The sequence below is a fragment of the Haliotis cracherodii genome, unplaced genomic scaffold (genome assembly GCF_022045235.1).
Source record: "Haliotis cracherodii isolate W230 unplaced genomic scaffold, xgHalCrac1.p SCAF_12, whole genome shotgun sequence".
In the NCBI taxonomy this organism is placed as follows: domain Eukaryota; kingdom Metazoa; phylum Mollusca; class Gastropoda; order Lepetellida; family Haliotidae; genus Haliotis; species Haliotis cracherodii.
The window spans coordinates 24826659-24852835 of NW_027266267.1; the positions used below are offsets into that span (position 1 = coordinate 24826659).

The 26177-nt window shown below is 41.8% G+C and overlaps 1 protein-coding gene and 1 pseudogene across 2 annotated transcripts in view; one reads left to right on the forward strand and one right to left on the reverse strand.

The window, feature by feature from the left end:
* Nucleotides 1-1108: 1108 nt before the first annotated feature.
* On the reverse strand, nucleotides 1109-21091 carry LOC139457222 (uncharacterized; annotated as a pseudogene).
* The window catches only part of LOC139458284 (protein sidekick-2-like), a 41169-nt gene continuing 22368 nt past the window's right edge, over nucleotides 7377-26177 (forward strand). Inside the window, exons 1-2 of one of the 2 annotated variants that reach the window (XM_071239663.1) lie at nucleotides 7377-7647; nucleotides 25171-25322. In XM_071239663.1, the coding sequence (XP_071095764.1) occupies nucleotides 25274-25322 (49 nt within the window). In that variant the 5' untranslated portion in view covers nucleotides 7377-7647; nucleotides 25171-25273. The remainder of the gene's footprint in view (nucleotides 7648-25170; nucleotides 25323-26177) is intronic. The other variant, XM_071239664.1, reaches the window with a different exon arrangement.

Genomic DNA, 26177 nt, shown 5'->3' on the forward strand with positions numbered 1-26177 from the left:
CCATGGACTGTCGCTAGCCTCTATGACACCATGAGCTATCATCTTATCAACTTCTTCTTCAATCACTTGTTTCCTACTTAAAGGTACCCTTCTAGCTGGAAGTTTGATTGGAATCACCCCAGATGTATCTTTTGTGTGGGTAACCACATTTGTTTGTCCTAAAGATCCATCTTCTCCTACAAAAACATCCTCATACTCTAACACTAACTGAGTCAATGCTAGTTTCTGCTCAGCGGTAAGCTCATTAGAACTACTGTCTACCAAAGGCTGCAAATGAGGAGGTAACTACTTTTTGACAGATTTCTGCTGTTGATCTCCACAACACTCAACTACCTGACTGACACTACTAACAGTACCTATTAGTGATGAACTGTTCAAAGAAACTCTCTTATTACTAAGGTTTAAGACTGACACTATGACCTTGTTATCTTTAGGCTTGACTAAACTTTTAGCCACGAAAATGCCTCTACTGTGTAACTGGTCATTTGGCTCAATCAAACCATACTCTGAAGAAAAGGGACCCATTAGCCTACATTCAATGAACTTTTCCGAACCTTCAGGTACAGTGACCTTGTCAGCAATTTGTATGCGAGAACAGTTGTAAGTTTTCTGTTTATGCAACTTCAATTTGCCTTGTGAAGTTTTAAGAATCTTACACCTAATCATAATGTCACAAGCATAGGTCTCCAGGAAATCCAAGCCAATAATACTACTCAAATGTCCTAGGTCTGCAACAACAAACTCTTGCACAAACTGTGCACTACCAACAGTAAACTCAAATGTTGCGCAACCATACACATTCACCAGACTACCAGTAGCTGTGAAAAATTCCTTATCAACCTTGCTGAATGTAACACCTTCTAGGCCTAACCTTAGAGAATCTTGGTATGACAACAATGAAACAGGAGAACCTGTATCTACCAATAGTTTACAAGGTACCTGCCTTAATTCAACATCTAGAAAAAGACAAGATTTCCCATTGGTATCAGCGTGTAACACTACCTGTTCTCGTACATCAGAACTACTAATTTCATGTTGTGAGGATAACACTGTCGTACTTCCTTCAGTTCTACCCCGGCAGAAATCTCAGCCCCGATCCCAGCCTGACTCAGTTTCCCAAGTTAGTCTTAGCCCCTACAGATCCTTTAGATCCCGTGGATACAGAAGATCCAGGTAAACCCAACTTAGCCAAATAAGGACATTTGTCCCTTGGATGTCCAGGATCTTGACAAATGAACCAACTAAATTTCGTAGATTTCTGTGGGACTCTAGTACACTTTTCCAACCGCTGATCTATCAATTTGCTTACTGCATCTACAGTTAAACCTTCGTCAGTACTTGTCTGAGATACTACAGCAACCCTATCGGATGTTTCTGGCTTTTTGCTTCTATTTCCCTCAACTGCATCGTATTCAATACCATGTGCTATATTGCTTCCTCTAAAGTTTGTGGATGAGCGAAAGCAATATGCTTCTTCATAGTGAAGTTTGTCAATCCTGTCAGAAATTGATCAATCACGTGCAACTCCAGTGAGGCAAAGGTGGCTTCCGGATATGCCAAAAGTGCTAATCTGCGTAACTGATACCCAAAGTCAGTTACTGACTCGTCCCTTCCTTGTCTAGGGTTTCTAAACTCAGATCTGAAAGCTACACTTCTTTCCTTTGGATTAAATCTCCTTGTAAGCACACTTTTTATGGCATTGTAATCACTCAACTGCATTAGTGTAAGGCTACTGAGCAACTTTTGTGCACTTCCTCGTAGACACATGGTCAAATTGCTGTGCTTTCTCACCACTAGTCCACCCATTCCATGCAGCAACTTGTTCCAAATGAACTAAAAAATCTTGCCAGTCGCACGTTTTGCCATCAAAAACATCTGGTCTAACTTCCCGACGGATGGGTTTAGTCAAATATGGTTGAACAAACGGAGAACTAGTGCCACTTTAAAAAATTGTATCACCTGCCAAACTGGAATCTAGCAAAGAACCATTACCAGACGGACCAAAAGCAACTCCAGCTGCAGAGGATGACCTCTGCTTGTGCCGGGAAAAATCTACTGGGACCCTTGGTTTGTCTACGTTTTGATTAGGTGTACCAAAATGTACTGAACGATTTTCCTGTCTACTGCCCCCATCGTAAGCAAATCCATGGTTTAATCTATATTTTGTTTCTTCTGGGTTTAGGCCTAACGTTTCAGTACCTATTGGCCAATCAAGAATTGAATGTGTAGTAAGACTATGCAGTGGTGACTGTGAATCAACATTTCCAGTAGTTGGACACGGTGTTGATGTTACAACTCCTGTGGGATGTGTTTCAGACAAATCCATAAGATCAGTATCCAAACCGGATGTTTGCTCACCCTGACTTGCTGATAGGGAAAATAATGCACGAGTTTCCTCAGTCATCATATTTCACAACTAAATCCTGACAGAAGAATAAAGATTTTCCACACAAAAATAACAATATGGCCTTGTTTGTTCAGAAGAAAAAAATCAAATCTACAACAAGTTTATCTGGCAAAAAAACAAAAAAAACTAGACTATTTCATTTCAGCATTGTCAAGATCACATGCCATATCCTGGTCTCGGCACCAAATCTGTAATAGGCGCCCTCTGGCTGGCTGCCCAGTGACAGGATTGTAATTGGAGAGTACTAAGTTCGAACCCTGTTCATATAATTTCGGACTTTGCGTTGTGTTCTGCTGTAATCAGTCATGAACAGTGTACTCTCTTGAGGTTCTATGGTTGGTCAGGTTCTCAACTTTGCCAAAACAAAACTAAGACAAAATCAGAATTTAAATGATTCATTAAACTTAAAAAAATGTACAAATTAACAGTAAATCAGAAAAATACAAAAAGAAAACACTCACACACAATTGAACTTTTACTATTGACCTAAATTTCTTTATCGTTAACTGCCTAATTTACTGCCTATTTTCTCCTACACCTACATCTCCCCCACACCACTATTCCAATAACTATACTAAATAAATACCTTACAAAACCTACATTTTAACTTTTTTCTTACTCTCCAACCTACCTAAGTCCTTATTTCTACATGTTTTTCCTACAACTACTTTTCCCCCACCACTACCACATAAACTAAACCTAAACCTAAAACTAGTCGTAAGGAAAACCTTATTGCCTAGAAGGATGTTCCCACGTAGTGGGTGTTTTGGACTTACTTGTCGGGATACCCAAAACTTCAGACAACTAATCTCGGTCGTATCAGGCTTTTATACCCACGGAGCTAACCATATTCATAGGTCAGGGGTCATACAATCTTCTAAATTTCCCATTGGTCAAATGATAATTCCGAACATAGCGTGGTTGGCGCCACCTAGATCCGGAAACACGCTACGGCAGGAAGACATGTGGACCTCGCAACCGTCATAAGGAATTCCAATGGAATTTTACTGCCAAACGTCAGTAATAAATAGATAAATTGACTACAAGATAACGACTTCCACAAGCCCTGCTGAAGCACTACAAAGCCCTATAATTTACAACCCTTACCGTACATGAAAATCAAACTTGCCGCCATATTACCTGATAAATTACGATCTATTTTTAGCCCAACTACCACACAAGAAAGGCTTCGAGAGTAACGCCATGGCAATGTCAGTTATGCTGGGAGGTTAACGTTATTTGTGACTGAGTAAAAATAAAGATGGGTGTTTTTTGTAACTACAAACACTGTGGTGGCATTATAACTTCGTGATTCCAGACCGGCAGTGACAGTTGGCGGCAGTGGTTGGATGTTCGTTATTTCACAGATATTATGTGAATATGTTTATATGTGAGTATTTGAGCCGTGCTGTGACATTAATACAATGACATGATTAAGATGGAACTTCATCTTCCCGAGTTTAGAGCGTCCACAAGCCTTTTATCAAAGTCTTGTTGCAACATCAAACCCACTTTCCTATGCTAAATATGATTGGGCAATCACTTATATTGATAGTCCAATCAGAAAACGTTTCACAAATCAACATCCACGACTGGTACACCTTCGTATGAAAGTGATTCACCGCTGAATGCATTTTCTGTTATATGTGTTTTCATATTTTAAACATCCAAACGAATGCCTATGTTTTTGTGTCATGGATGAAATCGCGAATGTTTTCGTTATCTGATCCACAAAGTCGTCGCCCATGGTAGTCGCCATCTTTGTGAGCTATACGAGATGAGAACAGTGATCTGATTGGATATCGCGTCTTCATTACAAGGGGCACAACTCGAGCAATCTCGAGCCAAGAAAAGTAGCCTTTGTGTGGCAAGGGTAGAAATTAGGCTCTGATATAGGCTAGTGGACACGCTTGCCTCGGGAAGATGAGGAACCTTAGCTCTGTAATTTAATTTGTGAGGGGGCATTAGTGACCCAGTCGGCTAAGGCGCCGCGATTCGCTGTGCAGAGTTGCGTCCCTTGGGCACGCCAGAAACCTATTATTGTGGGTTCGAATCCCGGTTCGCCCCGATTATGTTTCTAGATTTGTCAGCACCATGCCTGTGCTCGTGGATTTTACCGAAATGGTAAACGTCTGAGATCTGCATCACTTCGGGCTTTTCTCCCACATTAAGCTGACACGCCGCAATATAACTGAAATACTGTTAAAAGCGGCGTTAAACCCAACTCATTCACACTCACATCGTTTCCCAATTGCGTAGATTATAGCTCATGATATCAACCACTGTATTGTCTGTTCCAGACGATTATATACAATAGCCTTCATATCGCTGGAATATTGCTGAGTGCGGCGTTAAACAATAAACCAACCACCCTCATTGCGTCAATCTCTTTATGCAGTCTATATTCTAAATCCCTGATCTGACAGCTGTTGAAACAGTTCCAATCTTTCTTGTTCTATGTTTGCTTATGGGTTTTTGAACTTTACAGGGCCCAAAGTAAACTCCTAATTTCACTACATAATTCAGAAATAAATTATGAACGTACAAATACAATGTATACAAGTGAAGAAGTTTCGACAAACAATGTTGTAAGCACACACGCACACGCACACGCACACGCACACGCACACGCACACGCACACGCAAACCCACACGCACACGCAAACTCAGTTCGGATATTTAAGGGGGTAAACATCCCCACAACACAGGACGCCTTCATGATTCGCTGATTTGTTTCACTGCGTGTAATTAGGATACAAACCTGCTAGAGCGTTTAGCATCTGTATCGAAACGTCGCATTGAAGGAATACAGAATTTAAATTAAATTCTCTTCGTCAACTTTGACTTCGTGTATTGGTTAGCCCTTGTGACCTCTGGTTATTTGATAACAGGTGCGTAGCTTGGGGAAATTAATATGTAAGATCAGATAAGATACGTATACCTCACATGATATTTTCAGGTTACGTGCTTCTGATATGATAAACAATTGTCGTGCATAGGTCGGTTTCTAAGTTGTTTACAACCCTGTGTCTTAGTTGTGCTAGTATGGACAACCGTGAAACCCCCCGGGTAGAGCAAACTGACAAATTCAGTAATTAGATTATAACATCAATAACTAATGTTATGAAATCATATCACAAACACAATAGATGCCATGGAAATATTTCTCACAACACCATACATACTCTTGGTCGTCGTTTATCGTGCAATAGGTGAGGTGAAATTGGCTTTTAACGTCGCGTCCTAGATTATTGGACTTAAATAGTTATTCCACTTATATAGCGATGTGCGTGTGTGTGCGTGTGCGTGTGCGTGTACGTGTGTTGTGTGTGAGTGTGCGTACGTGCGTGCGTGCGTGCGTGCGTGTGTGTGTGTTTGGCTGCTTGAACTAGTCCGGACTGATGCCGATTTATAGGGCTAGCCCACTGAGATACCATGCCGAAGTTTAACACTGAATACCCTACTCAGACACAGTATACTGACTCCGAGCCGACCAGTCCTTGTTTTAGCCCCTTAATGCCTAGCGCCAGACAGGGTAACAATAAGTACCATCTGTTAACGTCTTTTGGTATGACGCGGCCGGGGATCGAACCCCGGACCTTCCTCTCTCCGGGCGGACGCTCTACTCACTAGACCACGGAGGCGGTCTTATCGTACAATAAACTACGAGACACGCAGGACCACGAGTCGGTTATTTCTAATTGGAGATATAATTGATACACGGCCAATATATGTACATAATCTCGTTCGTTGCGACTTTATCGCCTGTGATTCCGAATATGATTCCTAGGTGTTACAAATATCATTAAACTGATTAAGTGAGTCCTTGTTAGCAATATGTCAAACTGATAGAGCTGTCAATGATTGTACTCATTCAACATTCCAAACGTGTCAAGATCAGGGTTCCACATGACGTTTTTAGCCATTGGACTTTACTCACGAGTTTGATTTTTTTCTTTTGGTATTCACTATGTTTCCTTCTTGACGTTGACGACAAAGGTGTGGTCATGACGGTTCAGTCAACAGGATTTGCGGTTGCTGTGTATGCGAGTGTGTGTGTTTGACTGTGTGTGAGTGTGTGTGTTTGATTCTGTGTGTACGTGTGAATGGGTGTTTTGCTTAGCGTACGTGTAAGGGTGCGTGTGTGGGTGTGTGAGTGTGTGTCTGTGTGTGCGAGTGTGTGTTTGACTCTGTGTGTACGTGTGGGTATGTGTGTGTCTGTGTGGGTGTGTGTGTATGTGTCTGTGTGTGCGAGTGTGTGTGTTTGACTGTGTGTGAGTGTGTGTGTTTGACTCTGTGTGTACGTGTGGGTATGTGAGTGTGTGGGTGTGTGTGTATGTGTCTGTGTGTGCAAGTGTGTGTGTTTGACTGTGTGTGAGTGTGTGTGTTTGCCTGTGTGTGAGTGTGTGTGTTTGACTCTGTGTGTACGTGTGAATGGGTGTTTGGCTTAGTGTACGTGTAAGGGTGCGAGTGTGTGTATGCACGCATGTTGTCCTGGTTGTGCGTGCGTGGGCGGATTTCCTTGTGTGTGAGAGTGTGTGTGCGCGCGTGTGTGTGTTGTGGTTACGTGTCTGTACGTGTATGCGTCGAATGGTAGTTGTGTGTGTGTGGTTATGTGAGTGTATTTGTATGGAAAAGATCATTATACAATTGAGAACCACAATAACAAATTTTGAAAAATAAGAAATATTTCGTTTAATTAGAATACTTGTGGAGATAAGAAAATGACACCCCCCTCCCAAAATCTCCAACCCATCCCTTAACTAAATACTGAGACGATCACAACAAATATCAAAACATTCGCAGCCTGGGGCTCACAATAACAACGACTGGTTCTTCCGTTCTCTCCTTCAAACCTCCAGCCAGGACAGAGCCTAGATATTACTGACCGCGATATCGCGAAAGCACTTACAAAGATAACACCCATACAGTGTTTAAATATATATATAGTGTCTATCATTCCATCTGGCTCGTTCTCTTGTGAACTTTGTTTCCCAAGTTCTAGGAAACTTGCGCAGGCTTAATTTGAATGACTGCCTTGTACGGCGTAGCGGGTCACACCTCAACTCTTCAGCTATGCCATCACATCAAGGGTTAAAGCTCAACACGGAAGTATATTCAAGCTCGCTGGTGAATCAGATTAAATCGTTGAGCAAGGTTAGACGACTGTTGGACCTCCATTAATAGAGTCGTGTGGTAGTTGTATATGGATGATTACTTGCGGATTACATAACAATAAGGTAAGCTGCTTTTACTCACGTGCGAGGGTAAACAAAAGTTAAAGACTAAAAATAGTTTTAAACTTTTGTTTATCCGCTACCAGATTTTTACACCAGATTTGTCGTTGGGATCATGTTTTCTTAATGAAGGATGTTTCGTTTAGAATTTAACTACAATGAAAATGTGATCGCGTTTGTACTATTCATGTTAATACTGCATTTAATCAATTAATTCGTTTGTAAGACGTTACACTCAAGATACTAGGCAATACACCAAATGTGAATGTTGACTGTCGTTTTACAACTGACGCACCCATCGTCTGTCTGATCTTACACAGAAAGATCCGGGTTAGAATATGTCTCCAGCAAACCCATAGTTAGCGTGAAAGGTGACTAACGGGATCGGGTGGTCAGGCTCGTATTTGGTTGATGCGTGTCGTCGTATCCCAATTGCGTAGATCGATGCTCATGATGTCAATCACTTGAATATCTGACCCAGACTCTATAATTTACATGTTTATTCATATGCGTGTCATCGAACCCAAACGTCATGGATCGTTTGGTCAAGATATCGATCTCTGGATTGTCTGGTCCAGGATTGCTTACTTACAGGCCGCCGTCATATGGATGTTGTTGTATGTGGCGTAAACAAACAAACAAACAAATAAACAGAATGTGTCGCCTATACAAGATGTTGCGTGAAGTCCTGCTTCCATGCGTAACCTGCACGTCTAGTGTACGCCCTTCCAAACGCGTCGGCATTTGACATTAAATGTCTACCGCGAACATTTCATACAAAACGAGTAATGAAAGTTTCCTCTGGCTATACATTTGCTGTGAGACCCCCGCGGGCATGACATGTTTGCGGGTCTAATCCATTGCTTCAAACAACCGCAGACTCAAGCAGCGACCTTTTCCTTTGTTCACTCTGAATTGTCGAATATAGCCTGGAAGTACAAGTTGTTGGTTTCAAATCGGCTATAGAAGAAAGTGTACTTTGTGGGTGTGGATATGGTGTGGATATAAAGGAGTGGTGAATGTTTCATAGAACGCGACAGTAACTAAGTTGCCGTATTTAAACAGATAAATACTGGTTAACACTTTAACCGTTATGTGCACTATAGACGTTATGTACGCTATACACGTTATGTGCACTATAGACGTTATGTATTCTATACACGTTATGTACGCTTTACCCGTTATGTGCACTATAGACGTTATGTACGCTATACACGTTATGTGCACTATAGACGTTATGTATTCTATACACGTTATGTACGCTTTACCCGTTATGTGCACTATAGACGTTATGTACACATTTGAAGCTTTGAGTAGTACCCGTTATGTGCACTATAGACGTTATGTGCACCATACATGTTTTGTACGCTATACACGTTATGGTTTGGTTTGTTGTTGTTTAACGCCGCACTCAGCAATATTCCAGCTATATGACGGCGGTCTGTAAATAATCGAGTCTGGACCAGACAATCCAGTGATTAATTTCATGAGCATCGATCCACGCAATTGGGACCGATGACATGCATCAACCAAGTCAGCGAGCCTGACCACTCGATCCCGTTAGTCGCCTTTTACGACAAGCATAGTCGCCTTTTACGGCAAGCATGGATTGCTGAAGACTTATTCTACCCCGGATCTTCAGGGGTCTATACACGTTATGTACGCTATACACATTATGTAAGCTATACACGTTATGTACGCTATAAACGTTACGTACGCTATACATGTTATGTACGCTATACATGTTGTGTACGCTATACATATTGTGTACGCTATAAACGTTATGTACGCTATACACGTTATGTACACTACACAGGTTGTGTAAGCTATACACATTATGTTCGCTATACACATTATGTTCGCTATACACATTATGTACGCTACACACGTTATGTACGCTATACACGTTATGTTCGCTATACATGTTATGTACGCTATACACGTTATGTACGCTATACACGTAATGTACGCTATACAGGTTGTGTACGCTATACACGTTATGTACGCTATACATGTTATGTACGCTATACACGTTATGTTCGCTATACACATTACGTACGCTATACACGTTATGCACGCTTTACACGTAATGTACGCTATACACGTTATGTTCGCTATACATGTTATGTACGCTATACCCGTTATGTACGCTGTACATGTTGTGTACGCTATACATGTTGTGTACGCTATACGCGTTATGTACGCTATAAACGTTATGTTCGCTCTACACATTATGTATGCTATATACGTTGTATACGCTATCCACGGTATGTACGCCGTAAACGTTATGAACGCTATACACGTTATGCCCGCTACACACGTTATGTACGCTACACACGTTATGTACGCTATACACGTTGTGTACGCTTTACACGGTATGTACGCCGTAAACGTTATGTACGCTATACACGTTCTGTACGTTATACACGTTGTGTACGCTATACACGGTTTGTACGCTGTAAACGTCATGTACGCTATATACGCAATGAACGCTATACACGTTATGTACGCTATACATATTACTTACACTATATCTTTTTTATGCTATACATGTTGTGTACGCTACACACTTTATGTACTCTGTAAAATTTAGGTACGCTACACACGTTATGTACGCTATACAAGTTATGTGCGCTATACATGTTATGTACGCTATACACGTTATGTACGCTATACACGTTATGTACGCTACACACGTTATGTACGCTATACAAGTTATGTGCGCTATACATGTTATGTACGCTATACACGTTATGTACGCTATACACGTTATGTACGCTATAAACGTTATGTACACTATACACGTTATGTACGCTATACTCGTTATGTACGCTATAAACGTTATGTACGCTATAAACGATATGTACGCTGTAAACGTTATGTACACAATACACTTTATGCCCACTATTCTGCCACCGTATAAGCTCTATTAACGTGACAAGGTTTTGATGTTTTTGACATGATTGACCAGATGTATTTCGTTCATCATTGATTTTATTGATAGCTCTTTGAAAGTTTTATACAGATTCATGTTATTTTTCTTCAATCTACGATTTCAAATTGCTGGAACATTTCAGATCTCTTTAACTCTGATTAGATCTAGATAGATATATATTACCTGGGCAGTGGTATCACAATCGTCTAAGACGCCTCAATACGCTGTAACATTTGTCCAGGTGCCAGTATTCCCTCGGATGTTAAACGGGAGCATTGTATGTGGTGTGTATCGACAGTATATCAAACATCTAATTGATATAAAAATATAGAATCTCACCCGAGTGTCAAATATGTCAACATGAGTTGATAAAAGTGGAAAAACACCGAGGCTTCGGGTGGAATTTTATTTATCATCCAACATTATTCTTCCTACTTTTTTTGTAGACAGTAATAAGCAGAGTCTTAAGTTTAAAAAGTACTGCTGACAGCTTCAGTAGCAGAGCCATTTGTGATGTCGTTTAATTGTGACGTCATGTAACCGATGACGTCACATGTAACCAATTACGTCCAATATCTACAGTGTAGATATCTAGAATACTAAACGAGCTTTTATGAAACGAGTGAATGGTTGTGGTATCTGACGAGCGAAAGCGAGTCAGATACCACGACTATTCACGAGTCAGCCTAGCAGCAAAGTTGCTTGGGTCATCGAGTGTGCATAAGCTCCTCTCAGTGATCTATCATCTCCACAAGCAATGTCGTTGAATAAGCCAAGGGATGTTGAGAGCTTTCCATATTTGTTCGTGAAACGTGTTCCGAGAGTACAAAAGCACGCGTTTTGGTATTCTCTTCACGGGCAAGTAATAAATCGCTTGATCTCACCCACGCGATTTCTCCTTTGGGAGCCAGTTTTGGATGATAAATACATTTGTTCACCTTCCTCAATGCAATCACACAGCTTAAAGCTACTTCTCTTCCTTGTTCATTGACGCATTGTTGTCTGAACAGTAAGCCTTTGAAGAAACATTCTACCTTAATGCAATGTGACTTGATTTTAAATATAAAAAATATTGTGTTGCAAAATTTACAATGGCCACAATGTGCTCCCTGTTTGACACGAACAATGAGAATTGACTTTTGCCTTGTGTTTTATTAAAGAAATAAACGAGTCGTGGTCATTATTTTTTTATAATAAAACACTGCAGGGAAAATACGCCATGAGGGGTGTAGTGTTTTATGGTACGATAAACAACGACCACCAGTTGTTTATTTCTTATTTGAGATATCAAAATTATGTACATCCTCTTTAAGGATGAAAATACACAAGCTTTAAAAATATAAACCCGTATTTTAATAATTTTGACTCCCTCAGTAGAATCCGACCTCGGCAATTTCGAACAAGGCCATTTTATGCAAAGGTGGGTAGTTCCCCGAATATTCTCAAAATCCTCACGGCAATTATCTGTACCTTTTCGTCCAATGCCTATTGTCATATGATATCTCTCATGCTTTGGATGCGATCGTTCGGCCATCCCCCATCACTCATTCACCATCTGACTCATTCACAAGTCACCCCTCTGAAAAATGATGTCGTCCAATATACGACGTCATCAAGTTGCGAGCGCATGTTCGAATCTCCAGAAACAACGTCATGATAGAAAATTGTTTTGTCGTGAAATAAGCCATACTTCGTTCTTCATTGTTCTTTGCAATTTATCGCTTAGCTATCTTCTATATGCAAATACGTCCCAATTGAGTAGATTCCCAGCAACCTATGCTGGTTGTACGTGGCGACTTAATGGATAGGGTGGTCAGACTCGGTGACTTATTGATGCATGTTACTTGTTTCACTAAACATGGTTTTTTTTCAACCACACACAAACACACACACTTTCCCTCACCCACACACATACACACACGCGCACACACACAACACACATCCTTCCCCAACACACACTCATACCTCCACACACACACACACACACACACACACACTAACACACACACACACACACACTAACACACACGCGCACGCACACACACACACTAACACACTAACATACGCAGTATGTCACACTCCTCACACTTCCCCAACACACACTCATATCCCCACACACACCTACACACACGAGCGCACACGCACACACACACCTTCCCACACCCGCACACAAACACTCACACACACACACACACCCTTCCCCATCACATTAATACCTCCGCACACACCTCCACACATAAACACTCTCACACACACACACACACACACACACACACACACACACACCCTTCCCCAACACACACTCATACCTCCACGCACACCTCCACACATAAACACTCTCACACACACACACACACACATACACACACACACACACACACACACACACACACCCTTCCCCAACACACACTCATACCTCCACGCACACACATACACAAACACACACAAACACTTACACACCTACACACACACTCTTCCCCAACACACACTTATACCTCTACACACACACAAACACTCACACCTACACACACACAAACACTCACACACACTAGCACACCCCACAAACACCTTTCCCAGCACACACTGATACCTCCACACACACACACTCACTCTCTCACACACACACACCTCCACACACACAAACACACCTCCACACACACACACACACATCTACACAAACACACACACATCTACACAAACACCTACACACACACCAACACACACATCACGGTTTGGATGTGATATATCGATTCGAGTCTATTGTTAATTATTCGTTTCTCATGATCATATCACTCATGTCTCAGATATTAAGTGCCCAGGGAACAATTGTCGTTCGACAAGGGTGTACAGACTCGTATATTTTGAGTGAAGCTAGATCTCATTCTGCCGTCGTTTCTGGAGATGAGTAAAGGCTGTATGCAGCAGCGATTCACTTCTTCCCATTCACTGTCTCAACACAAACACCAGCTGTTATAACTATACAATACCCATTGCAATATTAATATTGCGGAAACCCTCTATAACTTAGCCCGCACGCTCCCATGTATCATTATTGAAGCCCAGCATGCGTCATTCCATACCCAAATCACATCCTATTCGAACATCTACAAACATCCAGTCAGATTTATCCGCCATCTCAACTCTTAAAACATCCCGTCAAATGTTGAGTAGATTAGTAGTAGTAGTAGCAGCAGCAGCAGCAGCAGCAGCAGTAGTAGTAGCAGCAGCAGCAGCAGTAGTAGTAGCAGCAGCAGCAGTAATAGCAGTAGTAGTAGTAGCAGCAACAGCAGCAGCAGCAGTAGCAGCAGCAGTAGTAGTAGTAGCAGCAGCAGTAGTAGTAGTAGCAGCAGCAGCAGCAGTAGTAGTAGCAGCAGCAGCAGTAGCAGCAGTAGTAGTAGTAGTAGTAGTAGTAGTAGTAGTAGTAGTATTTTTATTATTAGATAAATAACCAGACATTTCGTGAATCGTCATGACTATCTAATAATGCAAATATCGTGTCAAGTGCCGTTATATGACGAGGAAAATACCGTGTCTGGTGTCGTTTAATTACAACGCAAATTTGTGTGACGTCAACGCGAGGAAGTTGAAGTGATGTAAAGGAGGAAGTCGCTGTATACCGATGAGTACCGTAATTTCAATTCAAACGTAGCTACATAACTTTACATCGTGTGATGACAGATGACCACGTTCACGATATTGATCTTTCAGATGGAAATGATTTCCTTGCGAAACAAGGAAAGTTAATATCGACTAAATGATACCAAGGAACGTGTTTACGTTCCATAGATACTTGCATTGTTACTAAATGTCGCGCGAAAAGATCGGAAGTGTGTGTTTTATCTCGCGAATAGTGAGTGAGTGAGTTGGGTTTAACGCCATTTTAACAGTATTCCAGTTATAACGCGGCGTGTCAGCTTAATGTGGGAGGAAAGCCCAAAGTGATGCAGGTCTCAGACGTTTACCACGAAACCCACGAGCAAGGGTATGGTGCTGACAAACCTAGAAACACAATCGGGGTGAACCGGGATTCGAACCCACAGTCATAGGTTTCTGGCGTGCCCAAGGGACGCAACTCTGCACAGCGAATCGCGGCGCCTTAAACGACTGTGCCACCCGTGCCCCCTCTCGCGAATAGAAATGCACTAGTGTCTTTGATAACACATCCAATCTTGTTACTTCCCTGGTCACAACACCCACGAAATTTTGGTTGAGCTCTGAGGGAATTATAAAGATGACACGTAACACGTACGTTATCGAACTTTATGACAATACTTTGTGACATGAAGTTATTTCGTCTGGAATTCATTTTTGGGTCTCGCGAAAATATTTATGAAAACATATTTTGAAATAGTTATAGGACGTCAACGCCCGAAAGTTAAAAGGCTGTGACAAGGGCATGTTTGTTTTATTTGGGAATAGCCAGTCTCGACTGTCCGCCGAAACAGATTCCACTGAGCGTAAAAGACAGTGTAGTTGCAAAATTCATTGGAATGGATCACTGCAAAACAGGGATGACACCAGGGTGAACATATCCTGATATTGCGGTAGCATCCGCAGTTCACACTATTTGCATGAAACAGTAAGCGTTTGCGTAAAAAGTAACTGTTTGCACAAAAATGTGAGTGTTGCATGAAACAATAAGTGTTTGCATGAAAAAGTAAGCGTTTGCATGAAACAGTAAGTGTTTGCATAAAAAGGTATGCGTTTGCATAAAAAGGTATGCGTTTGCATAAAAAGGTATGCGTTTGCATAAAAAAGTAAGCTTTTGCATAAAAAGGTAAGTGTTTGCATAAAAAAGTAAGCGTTGTCATAAAAGTAAGTGTTTGCATAAACAAGTATGCGTTTGCATAAAAAGTAAGCGTTTGCAAAAAGAAGTAAATGTTTTCATAGAAAAGTAAGCGTTTGCATTAAAAGATAAGCGTTTGCATTAAAGGTATGCGTTTGCATAAAAAGTAAGCTTTTGCATAAAAAGGTAAGTGTTTGCATAAAAAAGTAAGCGTTTGAATAAAAAGGTACGTGTTTCATAAAAAATAAATGTTTGCATGAAAAAGAAAGCGTTTGCATGAAAAAGTATAAATAAAACTCAAACTACGTGCTTTCATTGAGAAGACATATTTGTCAAAACGTAACATAAAACATAAAATTATATTACATTAGTTAAATTTACTAGAGTGAATTATTGAGATTTCTTACATACCTATGGATGAGAGACACATTTGAGATAACTTATATTAAATACATGTGTGAGATCGGATTCCAGATCAGGCAGTGAGCCTGACCACCCGATCCCGTTATTCGCCTCCTACGACAAGCATGGGTTTCTGAAAAAAAAAATTCTCACCAGGATCTTCACGGGTCAATACATATATCTGACAGGCGCTTGTGTAGTAATCTCAATTTTACGCCGCGTTTTGATCGTTAATCGTTATGCAGGGCTTAGGGCACTAGCATAGACTTCACACGTTGGACAAAAGCTGGGAATATATATTGCGTGATATTGTCGTAAATTTATTGTTTACATCTGCGTAAAACCTCACTCACAGGAACTGAAAATATTTATCATACAATGGGTAGGTTTCTCGACAGGATAAAGCCAACGGATAAAAACGATATTCGTTTGGGTCATATGCGGATAGAGAAGCAAATATCAGGGGTCAAGTAGGGACTACTTTCACTGTTTCAGTCGCCCTTGTCATTCTGCGATTAAGTCAGAATTAACCATCGGGAATCTGGAGAAACTACTGAGATAATTGATATCAATTGTTGTTTTGCGTATATGTTGTTTCGCCACTGTATAAGAAACAAATTTCATTTGGAACTATATTGGCTACTGTCACTGTCCGACTGACACAGCACTTACCCTGTGACGTAATATATATTAATGCGCACATTCCAGGAATACTTGCAATGTTTCGGTAATGCTTGTGTGAGATGGAAAGCGATTTTCAAGCACAGAATAGAAGAATGGCATTATGTGATCAAGAGGTTATCACGCTTGTTTGTTTGGGGATGGTAGATATCCCGTATTAGGAATAAACAGTATGTATTTAGCTGGCTTGTTTATTCCTAATACAGGATATCTATAATCCCCAAACACACTCGTGTGATAACCTCTATATACATACAATGATTTGGTAAAATGAAAGGTAATTGTGAATGTTTTGGTTTCGCCTGACGCCATGACAGACGCAAAATCACGTTTGGTATTTTCTCTTGGTTACTGATAATTTATGCATGCTTTCTACATGTACTCAAATGTCAGCATGCAATTAAAGGTTGAAAGGATGTTCTTTAGAATGGCATCACATAGTTAATATGTCCTAGTTAGCAGTCATTTAGGAGATAAGCCTACAATGTTTTGAAATTTGATTTAGTCCCAGCAGGAAAAAAGGTTCCTCTTTTTAACAAACCAGAATCAATTATTTTTCAGTGTCATATTAGAATACGTGTATACGTAACAACATATATCTACCAGTGAGGATCCGGGTTGAGATTGGTCTTCAGCAACTCATGCTTGTTGTAAGCGGCGGCTAACGTATCCCATGATTTATGTTCATGATGTTAATCACTGGATTGTCTGGTCCAGACTCGATTTTCTACAGACCGATGGCATATAGCTGGAATATATCTGAGTGCGGCGTTAAACAACAAACAAACAAGGAAACGAAAACATCACTGTCTTTGACCGCGAGACCCATAATGACACGCCATGATGACACCCTGTTTCATCAACCTTTTCCTCACATCCATCCACTGAATTATATTGATCCGATAATCTGTATTTTGTTATTTATCCGCAGTAGTAACGTTAAAGTCTACCTTGGCGTTTGACATTTCAATGATGAGCGGACGCTCTGTATGTTATATCAGTGGGCTAGCACTATAAATCGGCATCAGTTCGGGCTTAGTACAAGCAGCTACACAAACACACACACGTACATGCAGGTCGCTATATAAGTGCAATAATTGTGGACGCGACGTTAAACACCATTTCACCTCACCTCAAACATGGTTGGGGTCATGTGGTTGTAAATTCATTTCTTTTCCCTGACTTCATTGAACCGACTTATTTTACACAAAATTACCCAGCCAAATATCACTTTTTACAAACTGTTGCAGGAATGAGTGGTGATTAAATTGACATAATCAAATTTAACAACGTTATTTTCAATTACAGTAAACTACGGTTATAACAAACTCAAAGGGACCTCTAATTTTTGTTCGTAATAACCGTTGTTCGTTATAAGCACATGTGCAACGTATATACAGCATCAGGCCGGGACAACAACAAAAAGACCAGTTCGTTGTATCCGCCAGTTCGTTATAAGCGTGTTTGTTATAAACGTAGTTTACTGTACATGAACACAAACTCGGTATGCTTTCTTTTGCCCCTCGGTTTATATTTGGCTGACAGCTGTTCGACTAGTTCACGCCATTTACGACACATAGACACGTGGCATCCTATCAGCGCTCTGCCCAAATAATTGAATATGACATCCGTTGTTCATGGCGACACAGGCAGACACTTGACACTTGTGTTCTTATTCTCGCTACTTTATTTTTCGAAGAATCTGGTTAATGGGGAATTCAGTGTGGCTTTGTTCTTCCTGGTTTGATGAACTTGAATAGGTTTGGGTGAGAAATAAACTTGGCATGGGAAGCACTGGTGGCCCAGTGGTCTAAGGCGCCGCAATTCGCTGTGCAGAGTTGCGTCCCTTGGACGTGCCAGAAACCTATGATTGTGGGTTCGAATCCTGGTTCGCACCTATTATGTTGCAAGTTATGCCAGGACGACACCGTGCTGGTGGGTTTCACAGAAGTGGTAAACATCTGAGACTTGCATCATTTCGGGCTTTCCTCCCACATCAATCTGACACGCCGGGATTATAACTAGAATGCTGTTAAAAGCGGTGTTAAACCAATCTCACTCACTCACTCACTCATCATGGAGTGCCAGTCTTCACTACTGGTGCTGAAGTGGTTTCACATGGATCTGTCAACTTTCTTAACCCACTGTTTGGTTACAGAGTCAGTAATACGTAGCATTGCTGAGTAAGCCAGGTCATCTCCTTCATGCGCATGCAGTAACGCATCATCAATGTCACAAGGCACAATCATGCATATATAAATTGTACGTGTTATTTAGACCCGTGAAGATCCGGGTTAGAATAGGACTTCAGCAACCCATGCTTGCCGTAACTAACGGGATCGGCTGGTCAGGCTCGCTGACTTGGTTGATGCATGCCACCGTATCCCAATAGCATGGATCGATGATCATGATGGCAATCACTGGATTGTTTGGTCCTGACTCGATTATTTTCAGACCGCCGTCATATATCTTGAATATTGCTGAGTGCGGCGTCAAACAGACAAACAAACAAACAAACAAACGTGTTATTGTTCATTAATTTTGTTATTGTAAACACATCACATGATCAAGATCAACTAACTTATATACATAATTGGAATCTTCTCGGTAGTTGTTGGATTGAGGAGTTTGTTATCGTTACATGTGAGTCTTCTGAATTCGTAGCTAAATTTTCCACCTTTCACATTGCATGTTTACATATACAATCTCACCCGAGTGTCTTTTGATATCAAATATTTTAACACTCGATGAATAAAGTTTGAGAGCGGAAGGTTCTGGTTTGGATCCCCGACCGCGTCATACCAAGAGACGTTAAAAGATGGTACTTGTTGTTACCCTGTCTGGCGCTCTGCATGAAGGGGCGAAAACAAGGACTGGTCGGCTCGGAGTCAGTATACAGTGTCTGAGTGGGGTTTTCATGTTTAACTGTGGCATGGTATCTCAGTGAGCTAGCACCATAAATCGGCATCAGTCCGGACTAGTACAAGCAGCCACACACACACGCGACGTTAAACCCAATTTCACCTCACCTCACCTCGCTACTGATACTAATACCAGTAATTCACGTGTTTCGAGCGGGATGTATATTGTTTTGTTGAAGCTATGTTGTGATTAATATCGGTATTATAACAATAATAAACAGATAAAGGCCGAGCAAATTCGTAACCAAATATTCGGTACTCAGATAAATAAACTTCCTTAACGCGTAACAAATACGCAAGGGAAGGCGGTGATCACGGAAGTGAATTAGATTCAGGATTGTGAAATATCCCGCGCGGCATGGCGATGTAATGTCATGTCCACAGAAACGTTTCATCAAACAAAGGATGTGACGAGCATCCTGTTTGTCCACGAGTTCCTAAACGCATTAAGTACACGAACGCTAACACTTACCCAACACTCAAAGATATCTCAAAAGGTTCGGAGTATGTACATACTAAAACAGAAAATGCAGCAAAGAGGGTTTGGGTGATCCTGGCACAGTCAAGCTGGTTAGGCTCATCATCAGCTCAGGGCCCTCATGGGACTTCCCAGAACTTTTCGGAGAATGTGTTGGACAGTCTCATTAAATTCATTGCATAATCTACATTTCATATTTTACATTTTGATGCAAAATCACAAATAGACGGTTTCGAGTGGGAAGTGACTGGTACTGAGCAGCAACTAAACTGACGTCCAAAAGAAACTTTACCAACTGAAAATATAAATTTCAGACAAAGTATAAACATTTTTTCGATGAAGTCTATCTAAAACACATAACCTAAATACAACAATAGTGTATGCAGAAAATGTTAATCGTCTGTTACATGTTTGCGAAAAAGTTAAAAACACGTGCACCACGGACAACTGCAAATGCACGTGCGAGTAAGGGTATAAAACGATTGCAACGGCAAATCAGACATCCACAGTGATAAAAAAAAACACAAAAGAAATGCCACGACTCATAGTCGAACAACGTGAACGAGCCTTGCGTATGGTACAGACGGGAGCCACCCACGCCATATTGCACGAACCTTCGGTTGCTCCCATGTTGCCGTTACCAACTTGACAGACAGACAGGGCGGACCGCTGACAGGCCAAGAACAGGCAGACCCAGGGTGACCACGCCCCATGATGACCGGTACTTGCGTACCTTGCACCTCCGAAATCGCTTCCTGACAGTGACGTCATCGGCGACAAATTCCTTAGGTCACAGAGTTAGTCGACAGACAGTGGCCAGGAGACTCAGGGCTCATGGAATCAGGGCTTTTAGACCATACAGAGGACAGCTATTGACAACGCAACATCGTCGTCTGCGATTGAGATGTGAACGGACTGTACGACGTTGGCAACGACGTGACTGGCAGAGGGTTGTCTTCAGTGACGAAAGTCGATTCTGTATGTTTAGGGCTGGTGGAAGACAACGTGTTTACCGCCGAAGGGGTGAACGAACGGCGGCATGTTGCATGCAGGAGGTCGTACCATATGGTGGAGGGAGTGTCATGGTGTGGGGAGGGATCTGTGGGCAGGAGAGGACACCGCTGGTCATCGTTGACGGAAACTTGACAGCTCAGCGTTACATGGATAACATTCTTCGTCCAGTTGTCCTACCATTTCTCCAACAGCAGCCACGTGGTGCCATTTATCAGCATGACAGAGCCCATACTGCCAGAATTGTCACTAACTTCCTCGCAGCCAACAACGTCAACGTCCTGCCGTGGCCTGCACGCTCACCCGACATGTCCCATATAGAACACCTCTGGGACTTGATGGATCGTCGTGTTCGACAACAATCACACTCTCCAGCCAACCGGCAAAAACGGATCTTGGCCCTCCAAGAAGAATGGCGTCAAATCCCACGTGACCTCATCAGACGATTGACTTTTTCCGTGCGTCGAAGAGTTTTTGCGTGAACAGACACACACGCTACTAATGCCTTGTTATTGAACATGAGCGATTGTTTATGTACTCTGCCTATTGTCCATGATTCTGAAAGCTCGAGTTTTGTACCACACCCAACTTTGGGGGGCTCTGACGTCATTCTCGGTCGCGGTATGATTGTCATTTTCAGTGTTGATTATGTTGATATAGTGATCTTCTCAATATACTTTACTTCATGCATGTATGTTTTGTTGTTTTTGAGCAAGAGTGATTTCAAACTCTGGTAAAGTTTCTTTTGGACGTCAGTTTAGAAAGCCTTCAGTTTCACATTGCAGGCCAGTCGACTTCATCCAAGCGAAGGACTCTACAGGGCTGCTGATCTTCTCAACACACTGAACCTAAACTCGATGCAGTGGTCGCTCAGAAAGCCTCTCCCTGAAAAAATGAGTCTGGGCCGACTTGATTTGGCACTTCGCTTGGTTCATACTCATGTCTGTATTTTATTATTATTATTATTATTATTATTATTATTATTATTATTATTATCATCATCATCATCGTCATCATCATCATCATCATCATCATTATTATTATTATTATTATTGTGACATCACCCATCCTTCATTGATGAAGGCTTCCTTCCTGGTCCTACACGTGACTTCATCATCGCCACTTCTATTGAATCGCAGATGTGTGCCGAGACACGTTTCCTCTTCACGTACACTTCGAATATTATGCGAATTTGAACGCCTCTGATGCGGATTTCACAGCTGATATATCTGTCAGTTGCCCGTTTAAACTTCTAACATTCACTGGTCCAAAGGGGCGGTCGGGTAGCCTCGTGGTTAAAGCGTTCGCTCGTCACGCCGAAGACCCGGGTTCGATTCCCGACATGGGTAACAATGCGTGAAGCCCATTTCTGGTGTCCCCCGCTGTGATATTGCTGGAATATTGCTAAAAGCGGCGTAAAACCATACTCACTCACTGGTCCAAATAAACCGGGACACAAATAGACATTCGGTCAAAAAATAGATGAATGTGATGTGAATGCGTAGGAACACAAAACCAAACAAACACACACACACGCTGTCACCGGGTCGTTATTTTCTCGTGTCATGGTCTCGCGATCTCTCCTCTCCCCGGCTTAATTTCCTACACTGATCGGCAAAGTCCGGCGGTCGTCGTTGTTCGACGTCATTACATTCTGTGTTCGGGAATTAGTGGCTCAACTATTTCATTCTTTTGTGATCTAATGGCTCTCTCGTACCATGTAATGACATGGTGTATGTTACCTCTTATAGGCTCGCTACCTTATTCATTGTATTGAAAATGTTTTTGTAACTTTGATTTTCAAACATAAGGGAAACTGCATATGTATAATGAGATATTTCTAATGTATTTATGGTCGTTTTTGCTTCCTCAATAATTGTGAAGAGCTTGTATATCTCTAATGATACCGTTGGATAGCTTATGTTCAGCGCTTTATTTCAATACTTACATCTTCAGGGTGGATATAGTAGTTAGTTTGCTATTCGTGTTTTCCCGGTGTTTTGAAACACAGTGTGGCTGTGCAGGCAACAATTGTTCTCTCTGAGGTCCGCGCGCAGCATATTTATACTTCTGTCAGGATCTTATGTTTTTACCCCCAGGCTTCGTTAAATCGCGTACGATTTACGCTATTGGGGTGGTCACGTTAAAAAAACTCGTTTCGTTAGTAAGTGGTTACGGGACACTGTTCGATCTTGGTTCTGACTTGTTCTTATTGTACTGAACTTAATTTAGTAGCGAGGGTTTGTAATACTCTTTTCTTTCTTGACATCAATGGATATCCAAACTTCCCGTGATTGTGTAGCTACTTAGAAACCCGTGTTTCTAATACTCCGTTTTTCTAGTAAACCGTGGATAACCAACATCAATGGATATCCAAACTTCCCGTGATTGTCTAGCTATTGGGTAATTTTAGTATTATCCTGTTCGGTCAAATGACCGAATGTTTAGTCGATCAGCCTAGTTTGATATTCAGACGTACTCGTCGTGACTGATTTAAAGGGATAGGCCCTCTGTGTATATTTCCTGTTATTTAACCCAGCCGAGGTTATTCACTCATTTCTTTTCATACGCACACAAACACACCCAACCAACGAACACAACCTCATTCTCCCAACCTAATGCGTCCAAATCCACTCTTCCAACCTCAATAACCCCTCCCACACATGCAACCTTCACACACACACACACAGAAACACAACACACACATCTACACACGCACACAAATACACACACACATCTAACACACACACACACAGAGAGAAACACAACACACACCTACACACGCACACAAATACACTCACACATTTAAACCTACGCACCCAACCTACACACCCAACCTACACACACAACACATACACATACACCCAAAACACACACACACACACACACACACACACACACACACACACACACACACACACACACACACACACACACACACACACACACACACACACACACACACACACACACACACAACACACAACACACACACACACAACACACACAAAGACGCCTAGAGACAAGCACACAATCATACACAACCAACACACACATCGCGCAGGCCTAGGGGAGGTAATAAACCTAGTTATAGTATTAATGTTGTTTCAAGCATGCACTGTTGTTTAGTATATGTCACCCGCCCTATACCCCGTGCCAACAGAAGCGCTTTGGCTAAATGCGACACCGCTCCTGTCCAAATTGAACTAGGATGGTATATTAACATGCCTTGAGAAGACAGGAAGTGTTTTCAATGTCTCAACGTTGGTGAAGATAAACGCCATGTCATTTTAAAATATCTGTGCACAGCGTTGAGCGACGTAGTCTCTCAAACAAGTGTCTCGAGTTAAAAGCAAACTTTATCAACATGGGGGATGTACAAAATGGCCTGTATTTCGTCAGATAATATTATATATCTTTTATCGACAAAACATGTAATGATATTTTACACACAAAAAAGGAAAAGCATCATTATATATGCTACACATGTGAATACATTTTCAGGAGAGTCTCTCCTAAATCTGAACGGAGCGGCTTATACATGTATTTTATAAAACTACACGATAAATCGCAAAGAACAATGGATAACAAAGTGAGGTTTATTTCACGATAAAACATTGTTCTATCATGATGTTATTTCTGCAGTTCCGAACATGCGCTCGTAACTTGATGACGTCGTAATTTGGACGACGTTATTATGAGAGGGAAGTGTCTAGCGCCGCTCGTGGTTTATTCTCCCTGCAATGTTTTATTGTAGGATAAACAACACCCACTCGTAGTTTATTTCTTAAACAGCTTTAAAATGATTTGGGACGAGACGGTTATACAAATCTGTCTGTCTGTCTGTCTGTCTGTCACATCAACCGAAAACATCCAACCTTCACATCAAACGCACACACAGACACACACACGCATATCAACCGACAAACCCAACCAACGCATCAAAACATACACACACATGCATCCACAACCAACACACCCAACCTTATCCTTCCAACAGAATACATCCAACCCACACATCCAGCCAACACAAACAACGCACGCATACGCACACGCACACGCACACACACGCAAAAACACACACACATCAAGACAGACACACACACACACACACACACACGCGCACACACACACATCAAGACAAGTCTACACACTCATATCTACTCTCCTGTACACATAACCCATTCACACACCCATGTCCACTTGGTGCTACTCGGCCGAGCTGTGTTAAGTAACAGCATCTAATCTCCCCGTGTCTCTCTCTCCCTGCTTGTGACACACACAATAACCTCCAGCTCTTCTTCCGCTACAGCTGGTTTTACATCCACACAAGCCACGCCAGAGTAGGAGGAAGGTGCTGGCTGAGGAAGGCGAGGAAGAGAACACTTGGACTGTTGACACTGAGGTCGCTCAAGATGACGCACTGGTCATGGGTCTGGCTGCTTACAGCTGTATTCCTACCAGGTAGGTCGTGTCAATGTTCTTGAATTTGTTGTGTCATCAAGGTAAAGCTCCAGACCAGAAATAAACTTGAGAAAATCCGCCATTGCCAAGCGTTTGAGGTGAAAAGGGGTTTCACGTCGCGTCCTATATTTTTGCACTTATGTAGCGTGTTAGTGTGTGTGTGTGTGTTAGTGTGTTAGTGTGTTAGTGTTAGTGTGTTAGTGTGTGTGTGTGTGTGTGTGTGTGTGTGTGTGTGTGTGTGTGTGTGTGTGTGTGTGTGTGTGTGTGTTGCTGCTTGTACATAGTCAGAAGTAATGCCGTTTTATAACGCTAGCCAACAGAGATACTATGTCACAGTTTAACATGACACTCAGACACAGTATACAGACTACGAGCCGACCAGTCCTTGTTTAGCCCCTTAATGCTGATCGCAAGACAGGGTAACAACAAGTTCCATCTTTTAACGTCTTTTCTTTTAAGCAACACTAAGCTTATCACCACAAAGGTGACAATGTTCGGAATCGAAACCGGTCTTCTTCGTGACGGCCAAGCGAGCGTTTAAACCTTTCCGTTACCCCGTGTCTTATGACACCTACTAATGCATGTCAAAATAATTTAGTTAAAAATTAGGTTTATATTTGGTAATCACGGGTGGCCCTGTCATCTAAGGCGTCGCGATTCGCTGTGCAGAGTTGCGTCCCTTGGGCACGCCAGAAACCTATAATTGTGGGTTCGAATCCCGGTTCGCCCCGATTATGTTTCTAGGTTTGTCAGCACCATACCCCTGCTCGTGGGCTTTACCGAAGTAGTAAACGTCTGCAAACAGCATCACTTCTGGCTTTCCTCCCACATTAAGCTGACACGAAGCGATATAAC